The 20,424-nt window shown below is 41.5% G+C and overlaps 1 protein-coding gene across 1 annotated transcript in view; it reads right to left on the bottom strand.

Moving 5' to 3' along the window:
• The window catches only part of ank2a (ankyrin 2a, neuronal), a gene marked incomplete at its 5' end in the record, with an annotated part of 67,473 nt that overhangs the window by 2,888 nt on the left and 44,161 nt on the right, over positions 1–20,424 (bottom strand). The window contains 3 exons of the mRNA XM_080463629.1: positions 671–844; positions 1,006–1,137; positions 2,367–2,450. Coding sequence (XP_080319755.1) covers positions 671–844; positions 1,006–1,137; positions 2,367–2,450 — 390 coding nt within the window. The remainder of the gene's footprint in view (positions 1–670; positions 845–1,005; positions 1,138–2,366; positions 2,451–20,424) is intronic.

Below are 20,424 nucleotides of genomic sequence, written 5' to 3'. Positions count from 1 at the left end.
CCACAGCTGACTACTAGTGGATATTGTTTACATGCTGCAACTTTCCAGTTCACCTCCATATAAAATTCAACGTTACAGCTATGGAGTTACTAAATCCACTCGATATTGCATGGGGCATTGTGGTTTTATTCTTCACACTTAAATAAGTGAATGAATCATTAGATGTGGAAAATGTTACAAAATAAGAACCTGTCGAGCTTTAAGAAGGATCAATTCATTTCCTATGACATCCTTTCTGGATTCAGTGCAGTGAATATTAGTCTTGACATGCAACATCAACATTGGGAGATAATAAATAGTAGTAAGTTTAAAGTTGAGCTTCAAACACAAAGTCCAAACACAGAGTGTGGTGTTGTGCTCACACATCACGCGTTCAACCAGCCTACACACACCTCCTGAACACGGTTCCATCCTCTCTGACAGTCTCTTTCTCTACCACAGGGGGGAGCTCTGATCCACTAAAATCATTTAAATAACTCAGTGCCTGGTGGCAAGAAAATGAGAAAAAAAATAAATAAATTGAGTAATTTACATGGTAGAAAGAACCACAAGGTGTTAGTAAATATTGGCTCTTAAATATTTTGCTTAAATAAATACAGCCCTATCATATATTGACACGACAGGTCTGATGAGCCTTGGTCAGGAAATATTACGGACAAAGTTAACGAACCTGTTTAAAGTCATCTTTTGCTGATGGAAGGTCAGAGGCCAATGATGGATCACCCTGGTGTGTTGATGTCCTTTCACCCTCCACCACTGTTGTCTTTTCTGAGTGACTGAGCTTACGACCATCGGGGATCTCCTGATTCGTCGATGAAAAGCCCTCACATTCAGCAAACGTTATCTAGAACAGAATATAGAATGAATAGGTTCTTTGATTTTACTTCAAATGCTAAAGGGAATTTGGTGACGACCTGCTGTACCAACCAAGCCACAGCCGTCCCATACTACTTTGAACTACTATTAATGCAAATGTTGACACCGTGTAGTATTTTTTTAACACACCTCCGTGTGGTCTCCCACACTCTTTACTACAGTCCGCTTCACCACCTTGGAATACCCGGCTCCTTCTGATGACGTCTCTTCATGCTCCACGCCATCCGCAGATACACACTTGCGAATAATCTTGCGTGTAACCTGAGTGAGATGATATTACCAAAAAGACTTCAGGTAATGGAAAATATAACCTCCAACGTAGTTTGTTGTTTACAAGCTACAACAGGTAATTCTGCTTTTTCTGAGAAAACAATGCAGCAACATTTATTTATTCTTTTGATATTTACTGGTTGATGCCAAAATAAAGATCGAAAAACAAGCTTATTTGGAGTATTTAGCCTATAACAATGTTTCCGACTGTATGACTTAACAGTAAACTCAAGACAGTACATGAATAGTTATCATAGTTACTTCCGCCAATGGAAGCTATGTGTATGTTTTTGTCCACGTGTATTTTTTTTTTTATTGGTTTGTATGTATTTATGTTACCAGTTTATTTTTAAATATTATTGACAAGAATTGCATGAAATTTTCAGGAATGATTTCCCTTTATCCAAGGATGGTTCCATTAAATATTGAGAGCAACTGGGTAAAAGGTCAAGGTCTGAGTCACCAAAAAGGTCAAAAATGTATTTTCACCATAGCACGGTCGGCTTTAATCCGATTGATGTCAAACCAACACCAGAATATTCCATTTTCAAATCCCTGTCCTCTGATATGTCACAATGCAGTGACGTCATTACCCTGGTCAGCATTTGGGGTCAAAGATCAAGAGGGTCACGCAGATATTGTAAAATGTGTGTACATCTGTCAAACAGTACTTACATGAAGCAATTCAAACGACCATGACAAATGATGGAAGGAGTGGTGTGGTGCATCAAAGAACCTTGTAATCCATTGGTTTCCATGGTGACAACTGTGGTATGCGCTCTAGAGAATGCTCGTTCTAGTTAAATTTTACCTTATGAACAGACTTTTTTACTTTCATGAAGTGTTATGTTGGATTCTTCACATAATTTGGAGTCTCAATCTACAAACTGTACTGTACATATAGGCAGTGAGTCTTTTTTATGGTCTGGCGCACAAACTCAAACACTCTCATCGCTCTGTTGATTAAATTACATGAAAACATTTTCAATTTAGGAAAATCTGATTTCTTCACAATTATGTACATTTTCTGCCAAAGTGGATGCGATTGCACAGCCAATTTGAGAAGTTGATTAAAGGTAAAATGTCAACAAATGATTATGAATCTCAAATAGATTTGATAATGTCATTATACATTTTAACAATGATGTTGTAAATAATAAATATGTCATGTTTGTAAGGTATAGCTGTATAATACTCGCGTGGGTGCCATGGTGGTTTACCTTCTTGACAACGATGTGTCCATTTTCATCTGTGTACTTTTCTTCGGTCACTGACTGAGCCGGGAGGTCTGCAAATTCATCGGCCTGAAAGATAAACACGACAAACAAATCACACGTTTGTTTCTCAAATTTATTGAGGACGTGTTTGGCATAAAACAGGATTTTAATTCATTGGTATAATGCGGGACAAACAGAAACAGGAAACACACTTGCATGTTCAGGGTTACATTGTTAAATAAAAATAGGTGCACACAACAGAAGAAAAGTCCCCATGAGGTCCAGCCATCTGTGCTCATAAAGAGGCATGTTACAGAGTGAATGTTAATACACATAATTCCATCCTTTCACTTAAAGCCTGAAGTTGTTAGATGATAAAGGTCGTCACCAGTGAAGACCCAGCCCAGTTAAAATACAGTCTCCATGCTAATTTAAAAATACCAGCAGTCATGCCGAAACGGATACCTGGATGACAACTCTCCTTCGTACTATTCTGGTGGTCAAAAATTCTTCATCTGAACTTTCTGACTTTGATCCAAGCTCTGCGTTGATCTCCTGACCAAGCACACAATTCCATTTAGAATGTATTGAATGACAATATGTGAGTGTCGTGTTTGCAGCAAAGCAAGCCAAAGGCAGAGTGGAATGTTGTACTTTCAATGGGCTGAAGGCTCCCCTTGATCACATCACACTGGAAAGTACAACATGGCAGTCTGGAACGTCAGAAAACGTTTGGAAAAGAGTCCATGCTTTTACTTGATAAACAAAATGTTATGGCTGATGAAAAAGAAAAATGTAGATCACATCATCACTGATTGATACGGGCAGCAAAATGACATGCTAAGTTAGAAGTGATTAATTTTGAAATCAAAACAAAATGAGGAGAATCGAAATCCCATTCATGGGGCCATGTGGTTAGCAGTCATCCGTTTGAAGCAAATATAGTATTTTGTCAAGCTCAGCTCCGGGAAAAACTTGCAGGTTTCTATCAAATCTCATCTTACCATTGCCACAGATTTATCAGTATCATCAAAGGGGCCAATTTCACAGACTGGGGGCGGTTGTGAAGCCTCACATGGGATGAATTCTTCATCTGATGCAGAGTAGTGCAGTAATTCTTCACTGTCTGCTTGATGAAAAGGCTCATGGACAAAAGGAGCATCTTCATAATCTTCACTTCCAGAAGACAATAAGACTCTACGGTCATTGTTTTCTGGCCCACGAAGATGGCGGAAACAATTCAGAGGCTTCATCCCTCCTGACTTGGCTCTCGCATCAGGTTCTTCAGGCTCAGTCTCTGAGAAATCAGACGCAGCTTGCTTACAGTCAAAGAACGGCTCTGGGTCAGAATATTCAAAGGTTGGACTGTCGGTACCACTGTTAACCACCTCGCTGTATCTGGGAGGGATGTGCATATTGACAGCCGAAATAGAGGAGACCTCTGCAGCTGAATTGATGCTGTACTCCTCATCAGAAGTGGATGAAGTCAACTCAGGTTTGGTTATGACTGTTGTGGATTGAAAATATTCAAGATCTACTGGGATCAGAGCTTCTTCTGAAAGCGGTCCGCTGTCCTTTGGCTTATCCTCATCTGAAGATGTGGAGTTCCTTGAGGAGGGATATTGCATCAGCTCCTCGAAGCTGAAATGTCTTGCAGTTGTAACGGTCTCTGGAGTCAAATCAGATAGAGATTGAGAGGAATAGTCTTCACTCCGATGAGTTTCAGTAGAACTTGGTTCCAGCAAATACTGATCTTGGTTACGCTGTATTGAAGTTTCTTTTGCAGTATCCTCAAAGTCATTAATTAGTGAAAGGGGCTGTTCTTCTTCAGTTTGAACAATGCCACCTGTACAATCTTCCCGACACAGATCGGGCTGGTGTTCCCAGAGCGTGTCAAGCTGGTTTTCTGTAGCTACTGAAGGAAACATGTCAGTAGCATTCCCAGTGTTTTCATCATCCTGGAACATATCCTCAGGAAAACTTGAGGATAGAGTTGGTTCCATATCTTCACAAAGTGTTTGGGGAGATGTAGGGATTGAAGTGAATTTGGTTGGGGATACAGGACTGTCTTCATATATACCAAACCTTGATGGTAAAGCAGTTTCAGAAGTTTTCGTTACACTGATAGCAACCGAGCCAACCCCATCCTCAGCTCCCGTCGATGTCTGGCAACATGCTGGCTCTGTGTATCCTGCATCTGTGTGGTCATTTCCATCAAGCAGTTCAACATACGACATGGGGTCTTCTGGAGAATCTCTTTTTTCTGGCTCATCTACTGACAGGGCTTTCAACTTGCCACTTTGTTCAGCCTCAGCATTGTCAGTCATTTCTGGTGATGATGGGGGAGTTGTCTCTTGTCTTAAGTCAAATTTCATTCCCTCCATATCTGAGAGGAGCTGGTCGAGCTGAGGTGACCCAGACTCTGGGGAAGTTGGTGTAGACCCTGGAGACATCTTGGTGAGAACATATGTACTCTCATGAGATGCTTCACATTGTGAGTCTGGGGCCACTGAACTAGACTCCACCAAGTCAGAATCTTTATTTTGTTCAGGGAGTGACAACCTTTCGCTTTCATCGCTTGGTAAGTCAGGTTCTTTGGTTATTGCAATATCATATTGTGTTTCACTTGAGTCATGAGAACCTGGAAATAGTAATTCTAGTCTTTCAGTGGATTGTGTGTTCAAATCATTTGCCAAGGACGTTGTCTCATTTGGAAAGACCCAACTCTGTTCTAAATCAACATTTGAAGATTGTGAATGAACTTTCTTGGAAGACGCAGTTGGTTCCTGAAAGAAATCATACAATGGAATGGGAGAACAAATTACAAATATGGTCAATGGTTTCTTTGGTGATAAAAGCAACACACAAACAAAAACATGCATTTGTCAAGGAAAAGTTTCCTTAAACAGTTTTCATAATGACGAAATTCATTTGCAGCCCACATGTGTAGAGGTCATCAATAATCAGATTATTGCAGTATTCTTATTATAGTTGACTTCAAATTGAAACAGAACTCCAAAAAAGAACAAGCAAATACTGATATTTGTAAGATATATTTTTCATATCTCTATGTCATAATAGACAACATCATTTGTTTACAAAGCAGAGAGGGCTCAAATGAATTAATGCAACAACTATTTGGTGAAAGATGAAGTTGGACGTGTTATGGCAAAATAATTTTAAGTACTGTCAATGATGCTGTAAAGTCAAGATGCATTGTGGTTCCCATAAGAGAGCTAAACCCACTAGATTTGAAGATTTGCCACAGTGAAATGCATTTGTAGTCTGCAGTTCCGACCTCACAAAACAAAAAAACAACAAGAAAAAACACAAACTGTCTTGGACACCCTTTAAAGATGCAAAAGGAAGCATATCCTGCGAAGGACATGCAATCAAATATCTTCACATTTGATTGTGCCATTCCATGGAAGCATATCTTATATCTTGCTACTGAGGCATAGCCAGTGGATGCGTTACAACATATGCCAGGTGGTATATTTACATGCCTTTAGTTGTGGCAAAAACATCACTTGGTTCAGACTTTTATGGGCAGTGAGCAAAAATCTAAGTCGCACTTGGCTAGATGTTACAATTAAAATATGTTATAATATTAAAGATACTGTATGTATTTTCATCTATATTTGTGTGAAACTGTATTTTCCTAGAGTGATATATTGTATTTTAAAGTGGTTGCAGTAGATTTGATTAGTTTTGCTTTACTAGCAAATTATTGAAAGTGCTGTAATGCAAACATGCCAGAGCAAACGATTAAAGCCTTATTTGGTATTAGTGGAAGCTCAAAGGACACTACGTGGCCAGAATCAATACTTTTCAAATCAGCAGTGCATTCATTGGTAAGCAAGGCTTTTTGGTTTCTTACCAACAAGAAGGAACTTTCGCTCTTGTTCGTATTCTTGTCAGGTTCTTGGGAAAACAAATCTTGGGCTTGTGTCATCTTTAATTGTGATTCAGAGTGGGTCCGTTTATGGTCACACACGTGCTCGTCATTTTGCGAATTCTTTTCTTGCTTGATCTTGGTCATGGAAAGACTTCCCCAGCCAGACAGTATGATGACAACCATTTGAAAATGAACCCAATGGCATTTGACTCAATCCCATGTGACGCTGGAAGACAAGTATTTTGTTCCAATCCTGTGGTGCCCTCTTGTGACTCTAGACAAAAAGTCCAGGTCATTTTTGTTTAAAAAGATGACCAGTGGGAAATTTCTCAGCTGTTCAACTCATTGGCATCTAAATCTGTTAGATTGAGATGGTAAAATAATCCTTTGGCAGTTATTTAATGGCCAAAGTAATATTGTTCTGTAGATGCCAGGCCATTCGTCAAAATGTTGTTTTCCAACCACCTTTACAATGGCCATGTAATCCTGAACCAACCCTAACCATAACTCAACAACAATCAATTAGAAGATAGAAGACTTATTAAAACAAGGCTTTTAAAATTAGAAGAGTAAGCTTGGTGGCTGTCATGTGCAAACTGGTGATTAATAAAAGACTTCTCAGAACTCTCCTTGTTGAGGTTTAGCATGACGATTTTAAACAGACTGTGAAAACTGATAATGGCGTTACAGTTACTTGGCTCATCAAAGCAGTATGAAAGCCTCAGAAATGTTATTTCTATTCCACCTACTTGCAAGGATATCAACATTACCAATCACAAAAAAAAATGTTCACTGAAGAAGAGCGCTGTCTGAAGTTTACAGAAGAACCTATTCCTGGCAGAAAGTCAATCCTTTAGACAGTAACAATAAAGGTGTCATTAAGTGTATGTAGAATATGTGTAACATGTATAAAATATGTGGTATATTAAAAAAGAGAGACAAGACAAGGAAAAAAATAAACAGATTCTAAATAACTTTATGTTTTGCATTCTGACACAAGGTGTTCGCTGATTAAATAATTTTGAAGAAAGTGTACTTCGGTGAATAAATTGAAAAAATAAACTTGCCAGGATTTAATAATTCAGTGAATGAAGGCATAAAAATCAAACGCAATTAGTTAATCTAAAACAATTGCAGTTGGATTGTACAATTAAATCAAATCACAGCAAGAATATGCAAACTGCCAGAAAGGCCTGATCGACCACATCAATTTTAGTGTATATTTTAATAATTCCTATGGTCTAAGGATCTGAAAAAATGATATGCTCGTTCCAAACTGGCAAGGAAAAACATAACAATGTATTTTAAGTGGGAAACCTTGCCTGTTTTCGGTGACCGGAAAAAATGGTACAAAAAAAACTGTTCTGTTGCTTTGTCAAATTCATTTCAATAGTTACTGAGGACTGCTTTTCACAGCACTTGACAACGTTTGTTTGATACTATGAAATGAGCAACAAGAACAGTTTCCACGATACACTGGATCATACACCTGTGATATGAGGGTTTTGCATTGATGCTTGATTCTACATTCTTGTGAGACTGGTATTTCAAGTGCGGATGATGAGAAGTATGTAGCTGAATAATTGTGAAGTGAAGAAACATTGTCATGTGTCTGGTGAGTTAGGGGTCTTGTTTCGGACAAAAAAGGATTTGGAGTTGCAATATTCCCTTTGCCTGCCTTTTCAGTTGAATCATTGGATTCAAAAGAAACCGTGGATTGATTTATGATTACTTTAACATGGTTAGAATCACCCATTATAATTGGTTTAGACGAATGTGGTCTGCATTCCTCAAAATGATCCTCATGACAGAACCCCAAACCTTCATCGTCAAACCTTGAAGAAACAGGTGAAATTGGGGTGTCAAAGGAAGGATAAAGTAAATAATAATTACATTGCTGACTGCAAAAAATACCAAGCGGAATCGCTGGGGGAAAAGAGAATTTAACAGATGCTGAAGGCTCTGCAGAATCAGGAGTTGACTCCTCAAAAACATTTTTGCACAGAAAGAGTGCAGAATCACCACAAATGGATTCTGACGAAAAGGTATTGTTTGTAAAAAGTTGATTAGGCTCAAACTCTAACATGAATGAATCTGGGGATGATGGTCTTTTCTCATCATAGTGGCAGTCCATACACACATCAGTTCCATCCCAGTCTGATAATGTTGACAGTGGACTTAATGATCTCATGTCTGACAAGTCAACATCGGATTCAATATATGTTGATCTGAATTGAGGTAAAGGTGAGTCGGGGGACAGTGGCCTACATTCACTAAGAGACTCAAATGACTCGGGAGACTCCAGTCTTAACTGCGGTTCCCAATCGTCAAAGAATGGGACAGTGTCCTCTTCCTCTGAGCGAGTAATCCAAGACCATACATCACTCCTCTCAAATGCATTCTGATTGGAAAAACTTTCAGTTTTCTCTTTTTGTGTAATACCCCGCAAAACATCTGCATATGAAAGATGGGCAACAGAAGGCAGAAGCGGGACTTTGCTCAGAGTATGGTTTGAGTATTTGGTTTCAAAGCTCGAAGGAAGTGAATCTGGTGAATCAGCTCTGTTTTCATCAAACAAATCCTCTAGACAATACTCAGTATCTGACACTGTTGAAACAGGTGACATTGGTCTGTAATCCGAGTACTGTAAAAAGTAGTTACAATGTTGAGTATCAATATGGCCAAATGCATCGAGCAAATCTAAAGAGTGTAAATCCACTGACGCTACAGATTCTGGGGAAGATGGTCTAAAGTCTGCCAACCAGTCACGCAACAGTGAAAAGTCAAAATCGGATGAGATAGACTCTGGGGACAAAGCCCTGTTACTGAATAGCCTCTCCAGTTCAAAGTTAGACATAACTGACTCAGGGGATGAAGGTCTCGTCTCTTCAAAAAGACGGTCCAAAAACAAGTCAGTTCCTTCCCAATCTGAAGCTATTGACTGTGGACTTATTGATCGAGTCTCTGAAAAGCCTACAGTCCAATCGGGATAGTTCATTCTGAACTGAGGTAAAGGTGAGTCGGGGGACAGTGGCCTACATTCACTAAGAGACTCAAATGACTCGGGAGACTCCAGTCTTAACTGCGGTTCCCAATCGTCAAAGGATGGGACAGTGTCCTCTTCCTCTGAATGAGTAATCCAAGACCACACAACGCTCCTCTCAAATGCATTCTGATTGGAAAAACCTTCAGTTTTCTCTTTATGTGTAATACCCTGCAAAACATCTGCATATGAAAGATGGGCGACAGGAAGCAAAAGCGGGACTTTGCTCAGAGTATGGTTTGAGTATTTGGTTTCAAAGCTCGAAGGAAGTGAATCTGGTGAATCAGCTCTGTTTTCATCAAATAAATCCTCTAGACAATACTCAGTATCTGACACTGTTGAAACTGGTGACATTGGTCTGTAATCCGAGTACTGTAAAAAGTAGTTACAATGTTGAGTATCAATTTGGCCAAAAGCATTGAGATAATCCAAAGAGTGTAAATCCACTGACGCTACAGATTCTGGGGAAGATGGTCTAAAGTCTGCCAACCAGTCACGCAACAGTGAAAAGTCAAAATCGGATGAGATAGACTCTGGGGACAAAGCCCTGTTACTGAATAGCCTCTCCAGTTCAAAGTTAGACATAACTGACTCAGGGGATGAAGGTCTCGTCTCTTCAAAAAGACGGTCCAAAAACAAGTCAGTTCCTTCCCAATCTGAAGCTATTGACTGTGGACTTATTGATCTAGTCTCTGAAAAGCCTACAGTCCAATCGGGATAGTTCATTCTGAATTGAGGTAAAGGTGAGTCGGGGGACAGTGGCCTACATTCACTAAGAGACTCAAATGACTCGGGAGACTCCAGTCTTAACTGCGGTTCCCAATCGTCAAAGGATGGGACAGTGTCCTCTTCCTCTTCCTCTGAATGAGTAATCCAAGACCACACATCACTCCTCTGAAATGCATTCTGATTGGAGAAACTTTCAGTTTTCTCTTTAGGTGTAATACCCCGCAAAACATCTGCATATGAAAGGTGGGCGACAGAAGGCAGAAGCGGGACTTTGCTCAGAGTATGGTTTGAGTATTTGGTTTCAAAGCTCGAAGGAAGTGAATCTGGTGAATCAGCTCTGTTTTCATCAAACAAATCCTCTAGACAATACTCAGTATCTGACACTGTTGAAACAGGTGACATTGGTCTGTAATCCGAGTACTGTAAAAAGTAGTTACAATGTTGAGTATCAATATGGCCAAATGCATCGAGCAAATCTAAAGAGTGTAAATCCACTGACGCAACAGATTCTGGGGAAGATGGTCTAAAGTCTGCCAACCAGTCACGCAACAGTGAAAAGTCAAAATCGGATGAGATAGACTCTGGGGACAAAGCCCTGTTACTGAATAGCCTCTCAAGTTCAAAGTTAGACATAACTGACTCAGGGGATGATGGTCTCGTCTCTTCAAAAAGACGGTCCAAAAACAAGTCAGTTCCTTCCCAATCTGAAGCTATTGACTGTGGACTTATTGATCGAGTCTCTGAAAAGCCTACAGTCCAATCGGGATAGCTCATTCCGAACTGAGGTAAAGGTGAGTCGGGGGACAGTGGCCTACATTCACTAAGAGACTCAGCGGACTCGGGAGACTCCAGTCTTAACTGCGGTTCCCAATCGTCAAAGGATGGGACAGTGTCCTCTTCCTCTGAATGAGTAATCCAAGACCACACAACGCTCCTCTCAAATGCATTCTGATTGGAAAAACCTTCAGTTTTCTCTTTATGTGTAATACCCTGCAAAACATCTGCATATGAAAGATGGGCGACAGGAAGCAAAAGCGGGACTTTGCTCAGAGTATGGTTTGAGTATTTGGTTTCAAAGCTCGAAGGAAGTGAATCTGGTGAATCAGCTCTGTTTTCATCAAATAAATCCTCTAGACAATACTCAGTATCTGACACTGTTGAAACTGGTGACATTGGTCTGTAATCCGAGTACTGTAAAAAGTAGTTACAATGTTGAGTATCAATTTGGCCAAAAGCATTGAGATAATCCAAAGAGTGTAAATCCACTGACGCTACAGATTCTGGGGAAGATGGTCTAAAGTCTGCCAACCAGTCACGCAACAGTGAAAAGTCAAAATCGGATGAGATAGACTCTGGGGACAAAGCCCTGTTACTGAATAGCCTCTCCAGTTCAAAGTTAGACATAACTGACTCAGGGGATGAAGGTCTCGTCTCTTCAAAAAGACGGTCCAAAAACAAGTCAGTTCCTTCCCAATCTGAAGCTATTGACTGTGGACTTATTGATCTAGTCTCTGAAAAGCCTACAGTCCAATCGGGATAGTTCATTCTGAATTGAGGTAAAGGTGAGTCGGGGGACAGTGGCCTACATTCACTAAGAGACTCAAATGACTCGGGAGACTCCAGTCTTAACTGCGGTTCCCAATCGTCAAAGGATGGGACAGTGTCCTCTTCCTCTTCCTCTGAATGAGTAATCCAAGACCACACATCACTCCTCTCAAATGCATTCTGATTGGAGAAACTTTCAGTTTTCTCTTTAGGTGTAATACCCCGCAAAACATCTGCATATGAAAGGTGGGCGACAGAAGGCAGAAGCGGGACTTTGCTCAGAGTATGGTTTGAGTATTTGGTTTCAAAGCTCGAAGGAAGTGAATCTGGTGAATCAGCTCTGTTTTCATCAAACAAATCCTCTAGACAATACTCAGTATCTGACACTGTTGAAACAGGTGACATTGGTCTGTAATCCGAGTACTGTAAAAAGTAGTTACAATGTTGAGTATCAATATGGCCAAATGCATCGAGCAAATCTAAAGAGTGTAAATCCACTGACGCAACAGATTCTGGGGAAGATGGTCTAAAGTCTGCCAACCAGTCACGCAACAGTGAAAAGTCAAAATCGGATGAGATAGACTCTGGGGACAAAGCCCTGTTACTGAATAGCCTCTCAAGTTCAAAGTTAGACATAACTGACTCAGGGGATGATGGTCTCGTCTCTTCAAAAAGACGGTCCAAAAACAAGTCAGTTCCTTCCCAATCTGAAGCTATTGACTGTGGACTTATTGATCGAGTCTCTGAAAAGCCTACAGTCCAATCGGGATAGTTCATTCTGAACTGAGGTAAAGGTGAGTCGGGGGACAGTAGCCTACATTCACTAAGAGACTCAAATGACTCGGGAGACTCCAGTCTTAACTGCGGTTCCCAATCGTCAAAGGATGGGACAGTGTCCTCTTCCTCTGAATGAGTAATCCAAGACCACACATCACTCCTCTCAAATGCATTCTGATTGGAGAAACTTTCAGTTTTCTCTTTAGGTGTAATACCCCGCAAAACATCTGCATATGAAAGGTGGGCGACAGAAGGCAGAAGCGGGACATTGCTCAGAGTATGGTTTGAGTATTTGGTTTCAAAGCTTGAAGGAAGTGAATCTGGTGAATCAGCTCTGTTTTCATCAAACAAATCCTCTCGACAATACTCAGTATCTGACACTGTTGAAACAGGTGACATTGGTCTGTAATCCGAGCACTGTAAAAAGTAGTTACAATGTTGAGTATCAATATGGCCAAATGCATCGAGCAAATCTAAAGAGTGTAAATCCACTGACGCTACAGATTCTGGGGAAGATGGTCTAAAGTCTGCCAACCAGTCACGCAACAGTGAAAAGTCAAAATCCGATGAGATAGACTCTGGGGACAAAGCCCTGTTACTGAATAGCCTCTCAAGTTCAAAGTTAGACATAACTGACTCAGGGGATGATGGTCTCGTCTCTTCAAAAAGACGGTCCAAAAACAAGTCAGTTCCTTCCCAATCTGAAGCTATTGACTGTGGACTTATTGATCGAGTCTCTGAAAAGCCTACAGTCCAATCGGGATAGTTCATTCTGAACTGAGGTAAAGGTGAGTCGGGGGACAGTGGCCTACATTCACTAAGAGACTCAAATGACTCGGGAGACTCCAGTCTTAACTGCGGTTCCCAATCGTCAAAGGATGGGACAGTGTCCTCTTCCTCTTCCTCTGAATGAGTAATCCAAGACCACACAACGCTCCTCTCAAATGCATTCTGATTGGAAAAACCTTCAGTTTTCTCTTTATGTGTAATACCCCGCAAAACATCTGCATATGAAAGATGGGCGACAGGAAGCAGAAGCGGGACTTTGCTCAGAGTATGGTTTGAGTATTTGGTTTCAAAGCTCGAAGGAAGTGAATCTGGTGAATCAGCTCTGTTTTCATCAAACAAATCCTCTAGACAATACTCAGTATCTGACACTGTTGAAACAGGTGACATTGGTCTGTAATCCGAGTACTGTAAAAGGTAGTTACAATGTTGAGTATCAATATGGCCAAAAGCATTGAGCAAATCCAAAGAGTGTAAATCCACTGACGCTACAGATTCTGGGGAAGATGGTCTAAAGTCTGCCAACCAGTCACGCAACAGTGAAAAGTCAAAATCGGATGAGATAGACTCTGGGGACAAAGCCCTGTTACTGAATAGCCTCTCCAGTTCAAAGTTAGACATAACTGACTCAGGGGATGAAGGTCTCGTCTCTTCAAAAAGACGGTCCAAAAACAAGTCAGTTCCTTCCCAATCTGAAGCTATTGACTGTGGACTTATTGATCGAGTCTCTGAAAAGCCTACAGTCCAATCGGGATAGTTCATTCTGAACTGAGGTAAAGGTGAGTCGGGGGACAGTGGCCTACATTCACTAAGAGACTCAAATGACTCGGGAGACTCCAGTCTTAACTGCGGTTCCCAATCGTCAAAGGATGGGACAGTGTCCTCTTCCTCTGAATGAGTAATCCAAGACCACACAACGCTCCTCTCAAATGCATTCTGATTGGAAAAACCTTCAGTTTTCTCTTTATGTGTAATACCCCGCAAAACATCTGCATATGAAAGATGGGCGACAGGAAGCAGAAGCGGGACTTTGCTCAGAGTATGGTTTGAGTATTTGGTTTCAAAGCTCGAAGGAAGTGAATCTGGTGAATCAGCTCTGTTTTCATCAAACAAATCCTCTAGACAATACTCAGTATCTGACACTGTTGAAACAGGTGACATTGGTCTGTAATCCGAGTACTGTAAAAGGTAGTTACAATGTTGAGTATCAATATGGCCAAAAGCATTGAGCAAATCCAAAGAGTGTAAATCCACTGACGCTACAGATTCTGGGGAAGATGGTCTAAAGTCTGCCAACCAGTCACGCAACAGTGAAAAGTCAAAATCGGATGAGATAGACTCTGGGGACAAAGCCCTGTTACTGAATAGCCTCTCCAGTTCAAAGTTAGACATAACTGACTCAGGGGATGAAGGTCTCGTCTCTTCAAAAAGACGGTCCAAAAACAAGTCAGTTCCTTCCCAATCTGAAGCTATTGACTGTGGACTTATTGATCGAGTCTCTGAAAAGCCTACAGTCCAATCGGGATAGTTCATTCTGAACTGAGGTAAAGGTGAGTCGGGGGACAGTGGCCTACATTCACTAAGAGACTCAAATGACTCGGGAGACTCCAGTCTTAACTGCGGTTCCCAATCGTCAAAGGATGGGACAGTGTCCTCTTCCTCTGAATGAGTAATCCAAGACCACACAACGCTCCTCTCAAATGCATTCTGATTGGAAAAACCTTCAGTTTTCTCTTTATGTGTAATACCCCGCAAAACATCTGCATATGAAAGATGGGCGACAGGAAGCAGAAGCGGGACTTTGCTCAGAGTATGGTTTGAGTATTTGGTTTCAAAGCTCGAAGGAAGTGAATCTGGTGAATCAGCTCTGTTTTCATCAAACAAATCCTCTAGACAATACTCAGTATCTGACACTGTTGAAACAGGTGACATTGGTCTGTAATCCGAGTACTGTAAGAGGTAGTTACAATGTTGAGTATCAATATGGCCAAAAGCATTGAGCAAATCCAAAGAGTGTAAATCCACTGACGCTACAGATTCTGGGGAAGATGGTCTAAAGTCTGCCAACCAGTCACGCAACAGTGAAAAGTCAAAATCGGATGAGATAGACTCTGGGGACAAAGCCCTGTTACTGAATAGCCTCTCCAGTTCAAAGTTAGACATAACTGACTCAGGGGATGAAGGTCTCGTCTCTTCAAAAAGACGGTCCAAAAACAAGTCAGTTCCTTCCCAATCTGAAGCTATTGACTGTGGACTTATTGATCTAGTCTCTGAAAAGCCTACAGTCCAATCGGGATAGTTCATTCTGAATTGAGGTAAAGGTGAGTCGGGGGACAGTGGCCTACATTCACTAAGAGACTCAAATGACTCGGGAGACTCCAGTCTTAACTGCGGTTCCCAATCGTCAAAGGATGGGACAGTATCCTCTTCCTCTTCCTCTGAATGAGTAATCCAAGACCACACATCACTCCTCTCAAATGCATTCTGATTGGAGAAACTTTCAGTTTTCTCTTTAGGTGTAATACCCCGCAAAACATCTGCATATGAAAGGTGGGCGACAGAAGGCAGAAGCGGGACTTTGCTCAGAGTATGGTTTGAGTATTTGGTTTCAAAGCTCGAAGGAAGTGAATCTGGTGAATCAGCTCTGTTTTCATCAAACAAATCCTCTAGACAATACTCAGTATCTGACACTGTTGAAACAGGCGACATTGGTCTGTAATCTGAGTACTGTAAAAAGTAGCTACAATGTTGAGTATCAATATGGCCAAAAGCATTGAGCAAATCTAAAGAGTGTAAATCCACTGATGCTACAGATTCTGGGGAAGATGGTCTAAAGTCTGCCAACCAGTCACGCAAAAGTGAAAAGTCAAAATCGGATGAGATAGACTCTGGGGACAAAGCCCTGTTACTGAATAGCCTCTCAAGTTCAAAGTTAGACATAACTGACTCAGGGGATGATGGTCTCGTCTCTTCAAAAAGACGGTCCAAAAACAAGTCAGTTCCTTCCCAATCTGAAGCTATTGACTGTGGACTTATTGATCGAGTCTCTGAAAAGCCTACAGTCCAATCGGGATAGCTCATTCCGAACAGAGGTAAAGGTGAGTCGGGGGACAGTGGCCTACATTCACTAAGAGACTCAGCTGACTCGGGAGACTCCAGTCTTAACTGCGGTTCCCAATCGTCAAAGAATGGGACAGTGTCCTCTTCCTCTGAGCGAGTAATCCAAGACCATACATCACTCCTCTCAAATGCATTCTGATTGGAAAAACTTTCAGTTTTCTCTTTTTGTGTAATACCCCGCAAAACATCTGCATATGAAAGATGGGCGACAGAAGGCAGAAGCGGGACTTTGCTCAGAGTATGGTTTGAGTATTTGGTTTCAAAGCTTGAAGGAAGTGAATCTGGTGAATCAGCTCTGTTTTCATCAAACAAATCCTCTCGACAATACTCAGTATCTGACACTGTTGAAACAGGTGACATTGGTCTGTAATCCGAGCACTGTAAAAAGTAGTTACAATGTTGAGTATCAATATGGCCAAATGCATCGAGCAAATCTAAAGAGTGTAAATCCACTGACGCTACAGATTCTGGGGAAGATGGTCTAAAGTCTGCCAACCAGTCACGCAACAGTGAAAAGTCAAAATCCGATGAGATAGACTCTGGGGACAAAGCCCTGTTACTGAATAGCCTCTCAAGTTCAAAGTTAGACATAACTGACTCAGGGGATGATGGTCTCGTCTCTTCAAAAAGACGGTCCAAAAACAAGTCAGTTCCTTCCCAATCTGAAGCTATTGACTGTGGACTTATTGATCGAGTCTCTGAAAAGCCTAAAGTCCAATCGGGATAGTTCATTCTGAACTGAGGTAAAGGTGAGTCGGGGGACAGTGGCCTACATTCACTAAGAGACTCAACTGACTCGGGAGACTCCAGTCTTAACTGCGGTTCCCAATCGTCAAAGGATGGGACAGTGTCCTCTTCCTCTGAATGAGTAATCCAAGACCACACATCGCTCCTCTCAAATGCATTCTGATTGGAGAAACCTTCAGTTTTCTCTTTATGTGTAATACCCCGCAAAACATCTGCATATGAAAGGTGGGCGACAGAAGGCAGAAGCGGGAATTTGCTCAGAGTATGGTTTGAGTATTTGGTTTCAAAGCTCGAAGGAAGTGAATCTGGTGAATCAGCTCTGTTTTCATCAAACAAATCCTCTAGACAATACTCAGTATCTGACACTGTTGAAACTGGTGACATTGGTCTGTAATCCGAGTACTGTAAAAAGTAGTTACAATGTTGAGTATCAATATGGCCAAATGCATTGAGCAAATCCAAAGAGTGTAAATCCACTGACACTACAGATTCTGGGGAAGATGGTCTAAAGTCTGCCAACCAGTCACGCAACAGTGAAAAGTCAAAATCGGATGAGATAGACTCTGGGGACAAAGCCCTGTTACTGAATAGCCTCTCAAGTTCAAAGTTAGACATAACTGACTCAGGGGATGATGGTCTCGTCTCTTCAAAAAGACGGTCCAAAAACAAGTCAGTTCCTTCCCAATCTGAAGCTATTGACTGTGGACTTATTGATCTAGTCTCTGAAAAGCCTACAGTCCAATCGGGATAGCTCATTCCGAACTGAGGTAAAGGTGAGTCGGGGGACAGTGGCCTACATTCACTAAGAGACTCAGCTGACTCGGGAGACTCCAGTCTTAACTGCGGTTCCCAATCGTCAAAGAATGGGACAGTGTCCTCTTCCTCTGAGCGAGTAATCCAAGACCATACATCACTCCTCTCAAATGCATTCTGATTGGAAAAACTTTCAGTTTTCTCTTTAGGTGTAATACCCCGCAAAACATCTGCATATGAAAGATGGGCGACAGAAGGTAGAAGCGGGACTTTGCTCAGAGTATGGTTTGAGTATTTGGTTTCAAAGCTCGAAGGAAGTGAATCTGGTGAATCAGCTCTGTTTTCATCAAACAAATCCTCTAGACAATACTCAGTATCTGACACTGTTGAAACAGGTGACATTGGTCTGTAATCCGAGTACTGTAAAAAGTAGTTACAATGTTGAGTATCAATATGGCCAAATGCATTGAGCAAATCCAAAGAGTGTAAATCCACTGACACTACAGATTCTGGGGAAGATGGTCTAAAGTCTGCCAACCAGTCACGCAACAGTGAAAAGTCAAAATCGGATGAGATAGACTCTGGGGACAAAGCCCTGTTACTGAATAGCCTCTCAAGTTCAAAGTTAGACATAACTGACTCAGGGGATGATGGTCTCGTCTCTTCAAAAAGACGGTCCAAAAACAAGTCAGTTCCTTCCCAATCTGAAGCTATTGACTGTGGACTTATTGATCTAGTCTCTGAAAAGCCTACAGTCCAATCGGGATAGCTCATTCCGAACTGAGGTAAAGGTGAGTCGGGGGACAGTGGCCTACATTCACTAAGAGACTCAGCTGACTCGGGAGACTCCAGTCTTAACTGCGGTTCCCAATCGTCAAAGAATGGGACAGTGTCCTCTTCCTCTGAGCGAGTAATCCAAGACCATACATCACTCCTCTCAAATGCATTCTGATTGGAAAAACTTTCAGTTTTCTCTTTAGGTGTAATACCCCGCAAAACATCTGCATATGAAAGATGGGCGACAGAAGGTAGAAGCGGGACTTTGCTCAGAGTATGGTTTGAGTATTTGGTTTCAAAGCTCGAAGGAAGTGAATTTGGTGAATCAGCTCTGTTTTCATCAAACAAATCCTCTAGACAATACTCAGTATCTGACACTGTTGAAACAGGTGACATTGGTCTGTAATCCGAGTACTGTAAAAAGTAGTTACAATGTTGAGTATCAATATGGCCAAATGCATCGAGCAAATCTAAAGAGTGTAAATCCACTGACGCTACAGATTCTGGGGAAGATGGTCTAAAGTCTGCCAACCAGTCACGCAACAGTGAAAAGTCAAAATCGGATGAGATAGACTCTGGGGACAAAGCCCTGTTACTGAATAGCCTCTCAAGTTCAAAGTTAGACATAACTGACTCAGGGGATGATGGTCTCGTCTCTTCAAAAAGACGGTCCAAAAACAAGTCAGTTCCTTCCCAATCTGAAGCTATTGACTGTGGACTTATTGATCTAGCCTCTGAAAAGCCTACAGTCCAATCGGGATAGTTCATTCTGAACTGAGGTAAAGGTGAGTCGGGGGATAGTGGCCTACATTCACTAAGAGACTCAAATGACTCGGGAGACTCCAGTCTTAACTGCGGTTCCCAATCGTCAAAGAATGGGACAGTGTCCTCTTCCTCTGAGCGAGTAATCCAAGACCATACATCACTCCTCTCAAATGCATTCTGATTGGAAAAACTTTCAGTTTTCTCTTTAGGTGTAATACCCCGCAAAACATCTGCATATGAAAGATGGGCGACAGAAGGTAGAAGCGGGACTTTGCTCAGAGTATGGTTTGAGTATTTGGTTTCAAAGCTCGAAGGAAGTGAATCTGGTGAATCAGCTCTGTTTTCATCAAACAAATCCTCTAGACAATACTCAGTATCTGACACTGTTGAAACAGGTGACATTGGTCTGTAATCCGAGTACTGTAAAAAGTAGTTACAATGTTGAGTATCAATATGGCCAAATGCATCGAGCAAATCTAAAGAGTGTAAATCCACTGACGCTACAGATTCTGGGGAAGATGGTCTAAAGTCTGCCAACCAGTCACGCAACAGTGAAAAGTCAAAATCGGATGAGATAGACTCTGGGGACAAAGCCCTGTTACTGAATAGCCTCTCAAGTTCAAAGTTAGACATAACTGACTCAGGGGATGATGGTCTCGTCTCTTCAAAAAGACGGTCCAAAAACAAGTCAGTTCCTTCCCAATCTGAAGCTATTGACTGTGGACTTATTGATCGAGTCTCTGAAAAGCCTACAGTCCAATCGGGATAGTTCATTCTGAACTGAGGTAAAGGTGAGTCGGGGGACAGTGGCCTACATTCACTAAGAGACTCAACTGACTCGGGAGACTCCAGTCTTAACTGCGGTTCCCAATCGTCAAAGGATGGGACAGTGTCCTCTTCCTCTGAATGAGTAATCCAAGACCACACATCGCTCCTCTCAAATGCATTCTGATTGGAGAAACCTTCAGTTTTCTCTTTATGTGTAATACCCCGCAAAACATCTGCATATGAAAGGTGGGCGACAGAAGGCAGAAGCGGGAATTTGCTCAGAGTATGGTTTGAGTATTTGGTTTCAAAGCTCGAAGGAAGTGAATCTGGTGAATCAGCTCTGTTTTCATCAA

The sequence above is a fragment of the Lipophrys pholis genome (genome assembly GCF_963383615.2).
Source record: "Lipophrys pholis genome assembly, chromosome: 5".
NCBI classification, from domain to species: Eukaryota; Metazoa; Chordata; class Actinopteri; order Blenniiformes; family Blenniidae; genus Lipophrys; species Lipophrys pholis.
The sequence above is the reverse complement of the archived record's forward strand: the minus strand, read 5'-3'. Positions and strand labels throughout refer to the sequence as shown.